Raw genomic sequence first — 16,769 nt, forward strand, 5'->3', positions numbered from 1 at the left:
CCCTTGTCCTTCTGACCACACGAGAGCCAGAGCCAGCCCTGTGCCCCAGCCCTGAGCCCCCCTTCTCCCCCTGGGGCTGAGCAAGCAGAGCCCCACTCAGGGTTGGATCTCAGAGCCCCACGGAGCCTTCACTGCCCCACTGCTCCCACACGGAGCTCATCCTGGAGACGTTACAGGAAAACCACGCAGCTGTTCAGCGCCGCTGCCAACTGCTGCAGGCACTGCTGGAGCGGTGGGGGCCGGCTGGGACCCCCAGGGAGCCCTCAGCCCAGAAGCCCCCAGCAGAGGAAACCCCTCAGGACCAATTTGAACCTACAGATGAGTGTCCTTGGTACTGGCATATAGCAGCTGCTGGAGAGGGACACAGACATGGATGCGGACATGGATAAGGATGTGGATGCGCCCCAGCCCTGAGCCCCCTTCTCTGTCGGCAGCAGCCCCCAGCCCCCTTCACTCCCTGGGGCTGAGCAAGCAGAGCCGCACACAGGGTTGGATCTCAGAGCCCCACGGAGCCCCACGGAGCCTTCACTGCCCCACTGCTCCCACACGGAGCTCATCCTGGAGCTGCTCTGCGTCATATGGGAAAACCAGGCAGCCGTTCAGAGCCGCTGCCATCAGCTGCTGGCACTGCTGGAGCAATGGGGGCAGCTGGGACCCCCAGGGAGTCCCCAGCCCAGGAGCCACCAGTACAGAAGATTCCTCAGGATCCATTCCAACGTACAGATGAATGTCCTTGGTACTGGGATGGGGCAGCTGCTGGAGAGGGACGTGGACACAGATGTGGACATGGATAAGAACATGGAGGTGAACATGGGGACATGAGCATGGGCACAGATGGGCACAGACGTGTTGAAGCTCATGGGAGCGCCCCAAAGGAGCTGGGTCAGAGCGTCCTGACGGAGCCAGGCAGATCAGCCCTATGGGTTCCTGCAGAAATGTCCCCATGGATCCAGACAGGTCCATCCCCATGGATCCAGGCAGGACCAACCCAGCAGGGTCCCGCTGGGGTCCCACGCGCACGGCCCATCTGCAGGTGACCCCAGGGCTGTGCGGGGCCGGGCAGTGCCTGCAGGATTGCTGCTCCAGGCTGTGGCGGTGGGTGCAGGACCGCTGGAGGCACTGCCGTGCACAGCCCTTTTGGCAGCGCTGGTCCTACGTGGGGAGGAAGAGCCTCTGAGCCCGAGTGTGGGGCCCGGCACCGCCACAGCCCCACCGCGCTCCCTCCGGCTCAGACCATTAAAGGATTTCCTCTAATCTTGTTTCTAACTTGTTTCCCCTCTTCTTGCTTCAATTAATTCCTGCTTGTTCTATCACTACACCCCCCAAAGGGTTCCTGCAGCCTTGTTCTGCTCAGACTTCCGTACACACACCCATGCATGGACACAAGCACAGCCCCAGGGAAAGGCTCTGCGCGGCCCGGGCTGGAGGTGGGATGCAGGGGATGCACTGCCAGCTTTATTGCCACTGAGTGCAGCTCCTCCCAGTCGGGGCACTGGGCACTGTGCGCCTCGGCCTGCAGTGCTGTCCTGGGCGTGAGCTCCATGGGCACCGTGGGGATGGGCTGGCCGGGGGCACCGGGCGCGGGGCGGGCATCAGGCAGCATTGCCGATCACCAGCACGCTCATGAGGAAGACCATGAGGAAGAAGACCCACATGAAGAAGCGGTCCATCACCTTGGCCACCTTCTTCCACTCGGCGGCGTGGCGCTGGGCGGTGCGGTGCCGTCGGAAGACGCCGGCGATGTACCCCACGCTGCTGAGCACCGCGTGGTGGTGGCAGAGGCAGCGGCTGTGGGGGCACAGCCCCGGCTCCGCGCCCTCTCCGGGGGGGTCCCTCGGCCCCGTCCTCCCCGTCCCCTCTCTCTGTGGCCGGCCGCAGCTCTCGCCCACCTCGCAGACGCAGAGGGCGCGCGCCAGGTGGTGCAGGATGAGGCGGCGTGCCCAGGGTGGCACCGGGCGGGCGCCCGGCCCGCAGTGGTGGATGTTCATGATGAAGATGGTCAGAGCGGTGGAGGCGGTGATCATGGTCATGGTGGCGATGTAGTACTTCCCTATGGGGCAAGAGGGGCGATGAGGGGTGCGGATCTCACCGCCGGGCGCCCCGTGCCCTCCCCTGGGCTCACCGATGAGCGGCACGCTCTCTGAGGGCGGCATGCTCTCCGCCACCAGCAGCTGGAACACGGTGAGAGCCAGCAGCACCGTCACCCCCAGAGACACCTTCTCCCCGGAGTCGGCGGGCAGGTAGAACCCCAGTGGTGCCAGGAAGGAGATCATGATGCAGGGCAGCAGCAGGTTGAAGATGTAGAAGGAGGCGCGGCGGCGCAGCAGCAGCGTGTAGGTGACGTCGGGGTAGGGCTCCGAGCAGCAGCCGTAGGTGACCACGTTGCGCGTGGCCGGCATGCCCAGCACCTCCCACTCCACGTTCTCCACGAAGTCGGTCAGGTCCCCCGTGTCCAGGCGGTTGCGGAGGTCGATCTGGTTCCCGTTGTAGGTCCAGGAGCCGAAGGTGAGGTGGCACTGCTGCCCGTCGAAGGGGAAGTAGGAGACGTCCACCTTGCAGGAGCTCTTGGTGATGGCGGGAGCGTCCCACATGATGTGTCCGTCAGAGCGCAGCACCACGTTGGTCTCCATGGAGCCGCCGAAACGCTCGTTGGCGCTGGGCAGGGATGGCCGGGAGGATGGGGGGGGTGGCCACCGTGACCTCAACCCCGCTGGGGCGAGGGGCTGCGGGCTGGCACCGGTGTGCTCCTCCATGCCATGTCCCCATGTCACATCTCTGTGCCACGTCCCCACCATGTTCCTATGCCATGTCCCCATGCCATGTCCCCACCACGTCCCCATATCGCATCTCTGTGCCACGTCCCCTTCTCGTCCCCATGCCACATCTCCATGCCATGCCCCCACCACGTCCCCATGCCACATCTCCGTGCCATGTCCCCATGTTCCTATGCCATATCTCCATGTCATGTCCCCAACCTGCCCCCATGCCATTTCCCCACCATATCTCCATGCCACGTCCCCACCACATCCCCATGCCACATCCCCGCTGCATCCCCATGCTACATCACTGTGCCGTGTCCTCTCCACATCCCCATGCTACATCCCCCTACAACACCCCATGATGACCCAACCACGTCCCTTGTGTTGTCCCCACAGTGTTCCCCCTACACAGGTGACAGCTCCCCACCCTCCCTACACCACTGGTTTCACCCCACCCTGCACTGCCCCCTACATCCCCCTGGTTGGGGTGAGCATGACCCACTTGTTGTAGAGGACGATGTCGGGCCTCCAGACGTAGCTGCTGGGGATGCGGATGCTGTCGATGCCACCGTAGGCCTCCTTATCCCAGGCCAGGTGGGCGTCCAGCCAGGCCTGGCGGACCCACAGGTAGGAGGTGAGCACCTGGTTCCGCTCGTCCTGCGGGGGCACAGGGTGGGCGACAGCCCTGCAGCTCCATGGGGTGAGCCCAGCGTGGCCATAGGGTGAGAGGGTCTCCAGGGGGTGGTGCTGGGGGTTATGGGCTTTAGCTGGTTTGGGGGGATCTGAGCTGGTTTTGAGGAGCTTGGGGTGGAATCTCGGCGGCTTCTCAGGGTTCTGAGCTGGTTTGGGGGGATGTGAGTTGGTTTTCAGAGGTCTGAGGTGGCAGGGGGGGATGCTGGGCTGGTTTCGGAAGATCCGAGCTGACGCGAAGGGTTTGGGGCTGTTTCAGGAACATCTGAGACGGTTTTGAGAGGCTGGGGATATTTAAGGGGCATCTGAGCTGGTTTTGAGGACTTGGTGCTGATGTGGAGGCGGATTTGGACTGATGTTCAGGAGATTGAATTGTTTTGTGGGGAACTGCACTGTTTTGATGGGGTCTGAACTGGTGCTGAGAGGTCTGATTTGATGCTGAGGGTTTGGAGCTGGTTTGGGGTGGGATCTGGGCTGATTTTGAGGGGTTTGAGCCATCCAAGGAGGGATCTGTGCTTGTTTCCAGGGGAGCTCTGAGTTGATTTCCAGGGGTTTGGGGACATCTGGGCTGCTACGGGGGAGTTGAAGCGTTTTGGGGAGGATGCGAAGAGGTGTTGAGGGGTCAGAGCTGATTTTGAGGGTCCAAGGCAGTGTGGGGCAGCTGGAGGAGCCTGGGTGTGCTGGGGGGGCTCAGCGCTCACCATGTCGATGATCTGGGACAGGGTGACCTGCAGGGTGACATTGAGCGCCCGCTCCGTGTCCTCGGCGGGCCGCAGGGCGCTGGAGTAGTTGGCGAAGAGGTCGTGGAACAGCTTGTGGGCGAGCCGGCCCTCTGCAGCCCCACAGCCTGCGGGACCACGGCGGTGGGGGCACCGGGACCCCCATGGGTGGGACACCACCGGGACCCCCATAGCCGGGAGCCACCGCATCCCTGCTCCGGCTCCATCCGTCCCGTCCCAACGACACGCTCTGTCGAGCGGCCCAACCCAGCAGTGCATTCCTCTCTTATTTCTCTCACTCCCATTATTTCTACTATTCCTGTCATCTCCGCTACTCCCGTAATTTCTATTAACCCCATCCTTTCTGCTACGCCCGCTATTTCTACTAACCCTGTTATTTCCGCTCTCCCCATCGTTGTCCTCCACCCAACCCAGCAGAGAGACGCATCCCGACCCCAGAATGGAGGCGGAGGTTTCTGAGCCCCGGCCCCAATTTGGAGCCCCTCGGTGCCTACTGGGATCCCCGGGGCAAAGGGATCGGCGTCGGCCCCGCGTCGCTGAATGTTTGATGAGTGGGATTGCGTTTCGCTCACGGCGCAGCGTTGGAGCCGGGCTGGGATGGGGCCGGGGGCTCAGAGCAGACCCTCCCCACGGGGTTTGCACTCATCCCAGGTGTTCAATGGCGGCCCTGTGGGCGACGTCCCCTCCAGGTTGGCACTGTCACCCTCTGTTCCTGCTGCCCCGAGCCCGGTGCTTACCTGGGGCCAGGACGGTGCCGGCGAGGCCGAGCGCCAGCAGGCAGGCGGGCAGTGGAACGCTCCCCATGGCAGTGGGGCCCTCAGGGCTCAGGTGCTGGGGACATCGCCGGCGTCACCTGCACAGCATCTCCCAGGGCTGGGAGGGGTTGGGGCGGCCTTTAAGAACTCGGTGCAGGGTGACGTCAGGGGGGGATGGCGCCCGCCTCGAGGCGGGCACGCAGCCCCGGGTGGGCGAGGGATGCTCCAAAGGGCTCTGCTGGGGGCACCGGGGGAGGGGATGGCGGTGGACCCGTGAGTGGGGGCCGATCTGAGGGCAGCCGCTGCTCTCAGCAGTCCTGGCTGCTGTCTGTGGGGTCTGTGCCCCTTGTGCTGCTGCTGAGCCCCCGGGGGAATTGGTGCTGGGCAGCTGGAGATCTGCCTCCATAAAAGAGCAGAGCCCGGGGATGGGTCCTCTGCTGCCCACAGTGGTGGTGGTGCTGGAGAGGTGGAGAGAGGTGCTGGTGGTGGATGCGAGTGGTGGAAGAGATGGAGGTGATGGAAGCCATGGATGGAGGTGATGATGGAAGCAATGGGTGGAGGAGATGATGGAGGTTGATGGGATGCTGGAGGTGATGCACAGAGATGGTGCAGGTGCTGGAGGTGGTGCGGGTGGCATTGGGCAGAGCTGGGGGCAGAGTGCAGGGCAGGGATGGCTGTTCCTATTTGGCTGCTGAGAACCACATAGAATAAAGCGGATCCGTGGGAAGGGACCTACAGAGACTCTCCAAAGGTCACTGCGTTGCTGGGGGCATCGTCCAAGCGCCTCTCCCCCATGCTGTGGCACCACAGCAGGTGCCCAGCAGACCCCGATCGGTTTTAAGGCCGGAGGTTTTGTTTCCAGGCAGTGAATTATTCATCCCAGGACGGCAGCTGGGCTCCTGGAGAGGCAATTAGGGTAATGGAAGGCAGCGTGACCCGGCTCAGCGTGGGCAGGTGTCACATTCAGCACTGCCCCACTGCCACCACAACCCTGGTGCTGCAGGATGGGGGAACCCAGGGCCCCATCGCTCCCATTTCAGCGCTTTGTGCCCAAGGAAAAGCCATGCAGCAGCACTGCGGGTCCTGCCAGCCCTTGGCTGAAGGCCCCCCCAGGCCACCCTCCCACAGCGTGGGTCCCTCCGCTCTCCCTCTGCCCCCAATTCCAGCCTCGTGAAAAAGCAAAGCAAACGGTGGGAAATATTTTATTTCTATAAACATTTTATTTCTGGTTTTCAAAAGGACAGGAAAATAATCTAATCACGTATTTATAATTTCTCAATAAAAACCTTTACAACCCCCTCGTGCTTAAGGACCATCAGAGCGGGCAGGAGCTGCTGGCAGCACCTTTTCCTTTTTTTTCCATCCAAAAATAGTTGTGTTTTTTTGTTTTTTTGTTTTTTCCAACACAGAAAGACTGCACAGAGCAGGGAGCACCGATGGCAGCTGCTCCCCATGTTGGCAGCACGGAGCATCCAGAGCAGCAGCGGTGCAGAATGGGGTCCCCGCAGGGTGCAGAGATGAGGACTGCCGGGTTCCAGCACTGCCCACGGCAGCGTTCAGCAGCCCCGTGGCGCAGCCTAAGGCACACAGAGCCGTCAGCTCCCCTGCTCTGGGATGGGGAAGAGGCCCTCCTGGCGTTTGGGGATGGAGCAAAGAGGAGAAGGGGTCGTGCAGCTCCCCGGTGGAGGAAATCTTCCCAAGTCGGGGTCTTCTCCCCTGCCCCCCACCCACAGAACAACACAGCCCCCACCTGGTGCTCCTCCTGGGCAGCCCCAGTGCCGTAGGGTCACTCTTTAATGCCTGTGCTCCCATTGAAACGAACCCGAGGCCAGCTGTCCCCATACACCGTCCCTTGTGCTGCCGATGGAGCAAAGCGGAGCTGCCAGGACACGAAGCCCCTCCGCACCCCCTGCACAGCACAGTCTCACCTGGTTGCACAAAGAGGCATTTTATTGATTCTAGGAAAGAGCCGTGAAGTCCAAGTGCCGACAGGCGAGGGCCCAGCAGACCCACCGCTTCCCCAGCTCGGCATTAAGCCACGTCTTAAAGCCGCCCACAGCTCCACGGACAAAATGTGCGGCCGGAGGCTGCGGCCACGGAGCTCCCAGCCCGGGAGCAGGGCGAGGAAACACCGAAAGAAAGAGTCCACAGGAGCTCACGGCGGGCCCTCATTGGGTGACCACAGTCAGCTCCCGCAGGTAGGACTGGGTGAGGCCCCGCAGCTCCTCCAGGGCGTAGTCCTCAGGCATGGGCAGGCGGCCCACGTGGGGGGCCAGCAGGCGGAGGGGCACGCGGTGCAGCTCAGGGCTGCCGTCAGCCAGCGGCTCCGGGCTGTGCTGCAGGCTGAGAACCACACGCAGCAGGTTGGCGATGCGCTTGGCCATGTCTGGGGGGAGGAGAGAGGTGAGTCATCGTGGCAGCTTCACCCATCTGCAGTGCGCCAGCCCTCCCTCCCTTCAAAGGCAAGGCGTGACAGTCAGAGGGGTTCGACCCACACTGTGGAACGGGAGCCTGCGTGTGAGCAGGGGGCTGATCAGCTGGATTTCATCAGAGGGCTGCAGCACCTCCCTACAAAGACAGGCTGAGGGAGCTGGGCTTGTTCAGCATGGAGAAGAGGAGCTGCGGGGTGACCTCAGGTCCTGCAGGCTGCACTAAAGGGAGCCTGCAGGCAGGAGGGGAGTCAGCTCTTGGAAAGGGGAGATAACAGCAGGACAGGGGAATGGTTGGAAGTTGAGGGAGGGCAGATTGAGGTTGGATGTGAGGGGGAAGTTGTTTGCTGTGAGAGTGGTGAGGTGCTGGAACAGCTGCCCAGAGAGGCTGTGGATCCCCGTCCATCCCTGGAGGTGTTCAAGGCCAGGTTGGATGGGGCCCTGGGCAGCCTGGGCTGCTGTGAGATGTGGAGGTTGGTGGCCCTGCCTGTGGTGGGGGGTTGGAGCTTCGTGATCCTTGAGCTCCCTTCCAACCCAAACCATTCCATGATTCTGTGTGATTCTGTGAGCAGCCACGAGCTCACAGCCTGCTGAGGAATGCACTCATTCATGCACTCCAACACCAATTCAATAAGGATTTTTGAGCCAAGACACCTGGCTGGGTGGGTAAACCCACAGCCTGCTGTGGATCTTTGCTCCCATCCTTGTTTCTATCAGGATTGCCCCAACCCAATGCCTGCACTCAGCCTTGGGAACCTCACTGGTTCTCACGTGCCCACTTTTGGAGCCTGCCCGCGTCCCTCTGGATGCCATCCCTCCCTTTTACTACATGACAACCGCACTCAGCTCGCTGCCACTGGGAGCAATGCTGAAGAGCACTGACCCCAAGATGGAGCTCAGGGGGACAGCAGCTGTCCCATTTAGCACACAGAGCCTCTGAGCACCACCCAACCGTCCTTCCCCACATCACATCACCCACTGTGCTCCTCCCACTGCCCCATACCTGACTGAGCCAGGCGGTCCTTGGCGTTGTGGCACTGGATCTGCTCTATCCTGTTGCACAGCGACGTCACTTTGGTGTGCAAGCGCTCCAGCTCGTATGTGGAACAATCCAGCTGGAAGCAAAGGAGAGCAGACACAGCTGAGAGCCACCCAGATCCTCCTGCAGGGATCACCCCAACCACCAGGCTCCACTCAGCTACACCTGTCCCACCAAATGCACCTTAAAACCTGAGATGAGCACCTGAAGTGCCAAAGGGGGAGCCTGGAACTGAATTAAACAGGACTGGGTTTGTTCAGCCTGGAGAAGAGAAGCTGCAGGGTGACCTCAGTGCAGGCTTTCAGTACCTAAAGGAAAAGCCTACAGAGGGGAGGGGAATCAACTCTTTGAAAGGGTTGATAACTGCAGGACAAGGGGAAATGGCTGGAAGTTGAGGGAGGGCAGATGGAGGTTGGATGTCAGGGGGAAGTTGTTTGCTGTGAGAGTGGTGAGGTGCTGGAACAGCTGCCCAGAGAGGCTGTGGATCCCCGTCCATCCCTGGAGGTGTTCAAGGCCAGCTTGGATGGGGCCCTGGGCAGCCTGGGCTGCTGTGAGATGTGGAGGTTGGTGGCCCTGCCTGTGGTGGGGGGTTGGAGCTTCGTGGTCCTTGAGCTCCCTTCCAACCCAGGCCATTCTATGGTTTTGTGACATGCAGGCTCCTCACTGAGCACCTCCCTCTGCTCCTCCTCTTTCACTAAGCTCTCATGTGCTGCCAGGGCAGAGCACACCTTGTTTGACATCACCTACCAGCTCTGTACTTTCCGAGGTGCTCACACCTGTAGGACATACACCAACATCAGCATGGTGTAAGGTTACTCTAAGAATGAGGTTCTGTCTGAACTGCAGGAAACCCCTTAGGAAAAAAAAAACAGCTCATCACAGCGTGTTACCTGCTGAATCCTATCCACCATCTCAATGACACGGATGTAGTCCAGGTAGACCAGCCCTGCCAGCTCCCAGTCCTGGATGAGGGCGCTGCGCTCCGGAGGTGAGAGATCTTCCAGGAACCCCTTCAGGTATTTGTAGTTTTCGTTAATAATGGCGTCTAAGGAGAACAAATATAAGCAGTTAAGGAAACAGGTTGCTGGTAGACGTGCTGCTAAAGGAAACCCCTCTGTGTGACTGTGACTGCAGTTTCACAGTTCAGCTGTGGCTGCCAGCGTTCCCTTGATTTGTGACACACGCAGCCTGAGGCCACCCAACACCCCCAACCTCCCCAGAACCACAACCCCCACGGGTCAGTGCTGGTCCCCCAAGGCACTCTGGCACCCAAAGGTGGGCGTGCAGAAGGCTGAGCACCACTATTCTCACACATTCATGGTGAAGAGCCACTGCTCCAGGGACCAAATGAGCTACTCTAGAACAGCCAGCCATCCTGAATTCATCTCCCTGCAGGAACAGCGCAGCCCCTGCACAGCTCTGACACCACAAACACAGCATCACAGAATGGTTTGCGTTGGAAGGGAGCTCAAGGATCACGAAGCTCCAACCCCCCACCACAGGCAGGGCCACCAACCTCCACATCTCACAGCAGCCCAGGCTGCCCAGGGCCCCATCCAACCTGGCCTTGAACACCTCCAGGGATGGACGGGGATCCACAGCCTCTCTGGGCAGCTGTTCCAGCACCTCCCCACTCTCACAGCAAACAACTTCCCCCTCACATCCAACCTCCATCTGCCCTCCCTCACCTTCCAACCATTCCCCTGTCCTGCTGTTATCTCCCCTTTCCAAGAGCTGACTCCCCTCCTGTCTGCAGGCTCCCTTGAGGTCCTGCAGGCTGCACTGAGGTCACCCCGCAGCTTCTCTTCTCCATGCTGAACAAGCCCAGCTCCCTCAGCCTGTCTTTGCAGGGAGGTGCTGCAGCCTCTGCTCATCTTTGTGGCTCCTCTGGACCCTCTCCAACAGCTCCCTGTCCTTCTTGTCCTGGGGGCTCCAGCCCTGGACGCAGTGCTGCAGATGGGGCCTCACAAGAGCAGAGCAGAGGGGGACGATCACCTCCCTGTCCCTGCTGCCACCCCCCCGCTGATGGAGCCCAGGATCCCCTTTGCTTTCCGAGCTGCAGTAGCTCACTGCTGGCTCCATCACTTCTGTTCCCACCATATTCCTGCACGCTGCCCAAGAGGATGGGACGAACGCTTCCTGGCTCACCTGACGCGAGGTGCCGCACAACCAACTTGTGGCACTGGTTCCAGTGCCCGGCCTTGAACAGGAACAGGGCTTCTTTATGCTTGTCGCCCTCCATCCGGGCTCGAACAGCCTTTGCTTCGTGAATCCACTCTGCAGGGACGCAGAGGCGCTGTGTCAGGAAGGTCTCCTTGGCCCAGGACTCGGGGGTCTCACACAGAGCGCAGTGCCGGCCCAGCAGCTCACGCACGGCCTTCTCACGTACGCTGGTGGGAGCAGAGGACAGGAACAGGACGCCCTTCCATCACGCTGTATCACAGCACGCTGGGCTGGAAGGATCTCACAGACCCCCTCCCCATCCCCACTGCAGCTGTGTGCCCTCGGCTCAGGGGCCGGGTGCCCACCCACAGCCCTGGGCTCCTCCAGGATGGGACCCACAGCTCCAGGCAGCGGCGCTGGGTGAAGGGTTTCCCCTCACATCCCACCCAGCTCTCCCCCCTCCTGTCACCCCCTGCCCACACGAAGCCTCTGTCCTGCTGACAAGCTGCCCTCAGGTACTGGGAGGAATCACAGCATCAGGAGATGGGCTCCAGCACTGCGCCGTGTTATTGGCTACAGCAGAGGCACAGCTGTAATGCACAGCAAACCCTCCTCTTCAGCAGGCTTCAACAGGGCACTGAGAAAAGCTCTAACATCAACTGCATCACTTCAGCACAGCCTGAACACCACTGAGGTCATCGCTAACGCTCTGCATCACTTCAGCACTGCAGCTAAAAATGATCTCAACGTGTCTCACAGCCCTCAAGTCAGATACAGGCTTTAACTGAAGCGGTGGGTTGGAGAAATAATGCTGAAATGTAATAATTGCATCTGCAAGCACTAACAGCATGAGACACCCTTGCAAAAACAACGGTGTTGGCTACAATTTTAAGATAATTTTGGGTTAGCTATCTGTTTTACAATAAAAGCAAACCCATGTTTCAGCAAGGATCCCATCACACACACTTTTACCTCTTCCCTTTGGGTCTGACCAGGACACTGTTCTGCACTAATGATGCTTTCAGGCCAAGCTCTCAGTGCAGTAAGCTTCCTGAGCATCAGGAGATGAGCCCACCTCAGCCACACTCGTTTCTGCAGAGCAGTTCAGCAGTCATTGCAGTGCTGTGTGACACTAACGAGGGAGCTGAAGCAGAACTGCTTTGTAACCCTGACACACTGCTCTGCATGCAGTGACATTCTGCAGCTCCAGCACAACCAGGAGCTGTGACAGCTACGGTCTATAGATCACAGATCGGTTGATTTCTTTGCCTTGAGAATTATGAGATGTCTACTTACTGGCTATTGGGCTCATGCAGCACCACAAACACAGCCCACTCCCACAGGCCCTCGCTCTCCAGCTGGGCAGCATAGCTGGCGTTCAGCACGCCCTGCCCCTGCCTGCACAGGTGGCTGTAATTGAGGGCACGGAGCACCTCCCACAGGTGCCAGCTGAGCCGATAGTCCACGGGGTCAGATGTGATGCTCCTGGGATCCAGCAGCTGGTCCAGATCGTAGTGCCTGGAGGAAACAACCCGTGCCACATTAACAGCTAATGGTGCAGGCATCACAAAAGCAGAAATTGGCGCTGTTTGGTTCCTCTCCTTCCCCCACCTCCAGCTATTCCATACGTGCTACCTGCATGGTTGGTCTGTCTGCCTTTTTAAAGAAGGGAACAACTGGGAATGGTTTGAAAGTGAGCCAGGGGAGGTTTGGGTTGGATGTGAGGAGGAAGTTTTTCATGCAGAGGGTGGTGAGGCAGTGGAACAGGTTGCCCAAGGAGACTGTGGATGCCCCATCCCTGCAGGCATCCAAGGCCAGGCTGGATGTGGCTCTGGGCAGCCTGGGCTGCTGGTTGGTGACCTGCACACAGCAGGAGGTTGAGATGAGATGAGCACTGTGCTCCTTTGCAACCCAGGCCATTCTGTGATTCTATGAACTGTTCAAGTGCTTTTGCTCCTCCTCTGAATCTGCATCCAGACTCCACAGCCCTTGGGAGTCCTGTGCTCCCTCTGCAGGCTGCTCTGTGCCTTCAGTGAAAGCAAGATTCCAGCAGGAAGCACTCAGAAAACAAAGTCGTGTTTCTAAGCTCGTGTTGAACCACCTACAGACAGCAGCACCACACGCTGTAACGCCATGCTGGCAAGGCAGATTTTTCACCACTTTAAGTGAGTTCAGTGAATAGCAAAGTTAATTACACACATCTCATTTGGGAGGTCACTGCTTTACCAAGGCTCTTCTAACCACGTTTGAACCATTCCCCCACTCACCTGTCGCTGTAGAGCTTTAACAAATGGAAACAGACATCTCTGAGAGGCCTTCCTGCATTATCATCTTCTTCAATCACACAACCAGAGCCTTCCAGGTAAGGAGGCAGGGGGCAGCAGGCGTATTTCTCAGACTCTGACGTGGTCTAAACAAATTGTTTTATGGGTGAGTTTACAGACAGCACACCTTACAGGGGCAGTGTGTGTACAAAGCTCACACTACTACTGCTGCAGCATTAAACCTCTCATCAGGAGGGCAGACCTAAGGCTGTGCTTGGGCTATCCTTAGGGCCAAGCCACCTTCAGTGAAATGATTTCCCAATTTCCAGTTTACAGCAACACAGCTTGCACGGCACACGCCGTCTGCAGGAGCTGGGGATGCAGCAGAGCAGTGGCTTGGCAAGGAGCACCTCAGCAGACAGCTGAGTATTAAGCAGCACAGCAGGAAAGCTGACCAGCCACCGCAAATGGCCCCTGTGCTGGTGGCCACCACCCACCTCCCTACATCTGTCTCACTGTAAGCAGGTGGGAGCTCAGCCTGAAATAAGTCACTGACACAGCAAGCAGAAGAGGAGGGCCTATGCTTGTCAGGAATATCACCTGGAGGCTCAACCTCAGTGATTTATTTCCACTCCGCAGAGGGAAAAGGAAGATCCACATCAGTGTAAGCTGCTTCACAAATGCATCACCAACACCAAGGGAAGGAATCCGATGCTGTGACAACCGATAGGCTGAATGCAGGCTCAGCAGCAATGTGTGGCTGCTCACAACACTCAGCTCCACGCAGCACCGGCTCACAGCTCCAGCCAGGACCAGGAAGGCCTCTGAGCCAGGCACGCCGACCTACCTGAAATGCTGCCTCGTACATGGCAAGTGCCTGGGAGATAGAAGCTGTTGGAGGCAGGAGGTACCAGAGGTGGATGGCCACGCAGCGCTTCCAGTCCAGCTGTGAGCACACATTGATGCTGGTTCTCTCAGACAGCTGCCACACCTGGAGAGTTAGACAAGTCACACAGAGGTTGGTGCACGCGGGACAAGAGGCAGCACACAGCAGTAGTAAGTCCATTAGAGAAACAAACAGAAAACCCCAAACGTCAGTTTGTATTCGTTTCCTGCCATGTATCAGGCTGGGATTGACCAACAAAACTTTAACTGACTGCTGTTAGGAAGCAGAGTCAAATCAAGGAGCCATCTGGAGTACTTTGGGACCCACAGTAAAAGACAGACAGGGAGCTGTTGGAGAGGGTCCAGAGGAGCCATAAAGATGATCAGGGGCTGCAGCACCTCCCTACAAAGACAGGCTGAGGGAGCTGGGCTTGTTCAGCATGGAGAAGAGAAGCTGCAGGACCTCAGTGCAGCCTGCAGGACCTAAAGGGAGCCTGCAGACAGGAGGGGAGTCAGCTCTTGGAAAGGGGAGATAACAGCAGGACAGGGGAATGGTTGGAAGGTGAGGGAGGGCAGATTTCAGTTGGCTGTCAGGGGGAAGTTGTTTGCTGTGAGAGTGGGGAGGTGCTGGAACAGCTGCCCAGAGAGGCTGTGGATCCCCGTCCATCCCTGGAGGTGTTCAAGGCCAGGTTGGATGGGGCCCTGGGCAGCCTGGGCTGCTGTGAAATGTGGAGGTTGGTGGCCCTGCCTGTGGTGGGGGGTTGGAGCTTTGTGATCCTTGAGCTCCCTTCCAACCCAAACCATTCTATGGTCTATGACTGAAGGACAAAACAATTAGAACATACAGGCTTCCCAGCCAGCAGAGCGAAGATGCGCAGGCGCTCCTCTGGGATGAAGCAGTCTGCCTGCAGCCTGTGCCAGTCCACCAGCTGCATGGTGAGCAGGTCCCGTGTGGGCTGGCTGCCCACCAGCTGGGAGAGGAGCAGGGCAAGCCGGTGGTTGCCTGGAAGAAGAGACAGCAGCACATTAGGAAAACACACTGACAGCTGAGCCACATCTGTTGCTTGTTTGTGAACAACAAAACCTTTTTGCTCAGCTTACAGCTGCTCAACTATCTGGTTCCTTATGGACTACATACCTAATAAAATGGGACAGGTAGAATACAAAGGAATCTGAAGGACTGACTTCCCAAACAAGGTCAAATGAATGGAGAAGTTTGAAGACTTGAGGTGACATAAAGGGTCAGGATGAAACTAGCCATTAAGGTCTGAAAATAAGCTTTTAAAACAAATGCAAGCAGCTTCAAAGAAGCTCAACTCTTGGAAAGGGGAGCTAACAGCAGGACAAGGGGAAATGGTCTGAAGTTGAGGGAGGGAGGATTGAGGTTGGATGTGAGGGGGAAGTTGTTTGCTGTGAGAGTGGTGAGGTGCTGGAACAGCTGCCCAGAGAGGCTGTGGATCCCCGTCCATCCCTGGAGGTGTTCAAGGCCAGGTTGGATGGGGCCCTGGGCTGCTGTGAAATGTGGAGGTTGGTGGCCCTGCCTGTAGTGAGGGGTTGGAGCTTCGTGATCCTTGAGCTCCCTTCCAACCCAAGGCATTCTTTGATTCTAAGCTCAATTAAAAATACTAAAGAGGATACTATGCAGAGGACATACTATGCAAAAAAAACGTTTCAAATGCAAAACAGCATCACTTCCTACCTCTAGAAGAACTGACAGTAAAGCAGTGTAAATATGACTGCATTTGCCCCATTGCTGGAGATGCTCGAGGCCATGGATGGGACCCTGGGCAGATCTGGGGGGGGAACCTGCCCAGATTTGGGGCTTTAAGGGCCCTTCCAACCCAACCACGCTGTGGACTCTATGACTGTATGAGCAGGAAGCAGACAAGGCAGACCGTGCCTTAATCCATCTCCCACAGTCAGCACCGGAATGACCAGTTACTCACTACTAGCTCTCAGTGCCCAAGTTCTCTTTACGTCTCTCCCTCCTACCTCCTCCTTTAGAGAAAAAGGGATGCGAGCATCTTACCTGCCTGCTGGGCCAGCCTGCAAGCCTCTCCAATCCTCCTGCCTGTGAGGCAGCTGAACACAGCCTCCACATGACTGTGGTGTTGGGTCAAAGCAACCTCCTCATCAATCCGTGCCGCTGCCGTCTCTGACAGCCAACGAGAGAAAGCCCTCCTGCGCTCCAGGGCCAGGACGTACTCACTGGGCTCCTCCAGGCTGGCCTCCAGCTCCTTCAGGTTCCCCCAGATGGCTTCACATAAAGTCCACGTCAAGCACCAGTGCTTCACAACAGCTGTCAGTACAGAGTTAGCCAGTCAGGAGGGTAAAACCAAGGGAATGTTTAGAAAAGCCTCCTGAGGTTGTCAAATCTTACAGGACATCCTACTGCTACACCTCAGTCAGCCACCCAAAAGCAATCAACCACCTTCATGCTTTCAGAAAGAGCGTGGAGGTACAGCCACTTTGTTTTATTCACACTCGAATAACCCGGATAGTTCTCCAGATCCACTGCCACCACTGTAAATACAAGCACTCTCTACTCACTCTCCATTACAGCAGGATCCTCGGATGCTGTTCGAACCCAGTCAGCATAGTCATGAATAGCAGAAACTCCTGGGTTGGGAGCCAGGAGAGGACACTGGTCGTCCATATGGACAGTGCTGTGCTTCAGCTTGATCTCCAGAGGGATAAGATACAACTGCTTGTCTCTGTTCATCTTCCTTTGTTCCAAGTTCAGCTTTTCCACATGAACCTTGAAAGGGGACTCTGGGAGTCTGCAGTAAAAGAAAAAATAAAACAAACAGGTAAACAACACTGAGTTCTTTTCCATGAATAAACTCCTGTTATGGAGCAGCTGCACTGCACAGCTTGTCCTGACTGTAACACGGCAGCAGATGTATGACTGGAGGTCAGTGACTGGGTATGCAGAACCTGGATACAGTCTGGGATTCAGAATTACACGTGGGCCAATCAATCTCACTGAGCTGGGTGCCTCCAGCACACAAAAGGCATTAATTAGCACACCTTACCACAACCCAG

The 16,769-nt window shown here is 58.0% G+C and overlaps 2 protein-coding genes across 4 annotated transcripts in view; both read right to left on the reverse strand.

Annotated features, from left to right (window-relative positions):
* Positions 1 to 1,433: 1,433 nt before the first annotated feature.
* On the reverse strand, positions 1,434 to 5,008 carry CHRNA10 (cholinergic receptor nicotinic alpha 10 subunit). Its single transcript, XM_085216667.1, has 5 exons — positions 4,927 to 5,008; positions 4,151 to 4,296; positions 3,262 to 3,416; positions 2,123 to 2,655; positions 1,434 to 2,050 (listed from the first exon to the last, which is right to left on the reverse strand). The coding sequence occupies exons 1-5, from the start codon at positions 4,991 to 4,993 to the stop codon at positions 1,593 to 1,595; spliced, it is 1,359 nt and encodes a 452-aa protein (XP_085072793.1). The 5' UTR covers positions 4,994 to 5,008; the 3' UTR covers positions 1,434 to 1,592.
* Positions 5,009 to 6,142: 1,134 nt separating this feature from the next.
* Positions 6,143 to 16,769, reverse strand: part of NUP98 (nucleoporin 98 and 96 precursor) — a 39,135-nt gene continuing 28,508 nt past the window's right edge. For all 3 annotated transcript variants that reach the window (XM_085216670.1, XM_085216669.1, XM_085216668.1), the window contains exons 24-33: positions 16,275 to 16,504; positions 15,754 to 16,023; positions 14,570 to 14,727; positions 13,687 to 13,830; positions 12,843 to 12,985; positions 11,872 to 12,093; positions 10,561 to 10,802; positions 9,303 to 9,457; positions 8,377 to 8,488; positions 6,143 to 7,330 (exon numbers count right to left, since the gene is read on the reverse strand). In XM_085216670.1, coding sequence (XP_085072796.1) covers positions 7,113 to 7,330; positions 8,377 to 8,488; positions 9,303 to 9,457; positions 10,561 to 10,802; positions 11,872 to 12,093; positions 12,843 to 12,985; positions 13,687 to 13,830; positions 14,570 to 14,727; positions 15,754 to 16,023; positions 16,275 to 16,504 — 1,894 coding nt within the window. In that variant the 3' untranslated portion in view covers positions 6,143 to 7,112. The remainder of the gene's footprint in view (positions 7,331 to 8,376; positions 8,489 to 9,302; positions 9,458 to 10,560; positions 10,803 to 11,871; positions 12,094 to 12,842; positions 12,986 to 13,686; positions 13,831 to 14,569; positions 14,728 to 15,753; positions 16,024 to 16,274; positions 16,505 to 16,769) is intronic.

Source organism: Meleagris gallopavo, chromosome 1 (genome assembly GCF_905368555.1).
Source record: "Meleagris gallopavo chromosome 1, MGAL_WU_HG_1.1, whole genome shotgun sequence".
Taxonomy (NCBI): Eukaryota; Metazoa; Chordata; class Aves; order Galliformes; family Phasianidae; genus Meleagris; species Meleagris gallopavo.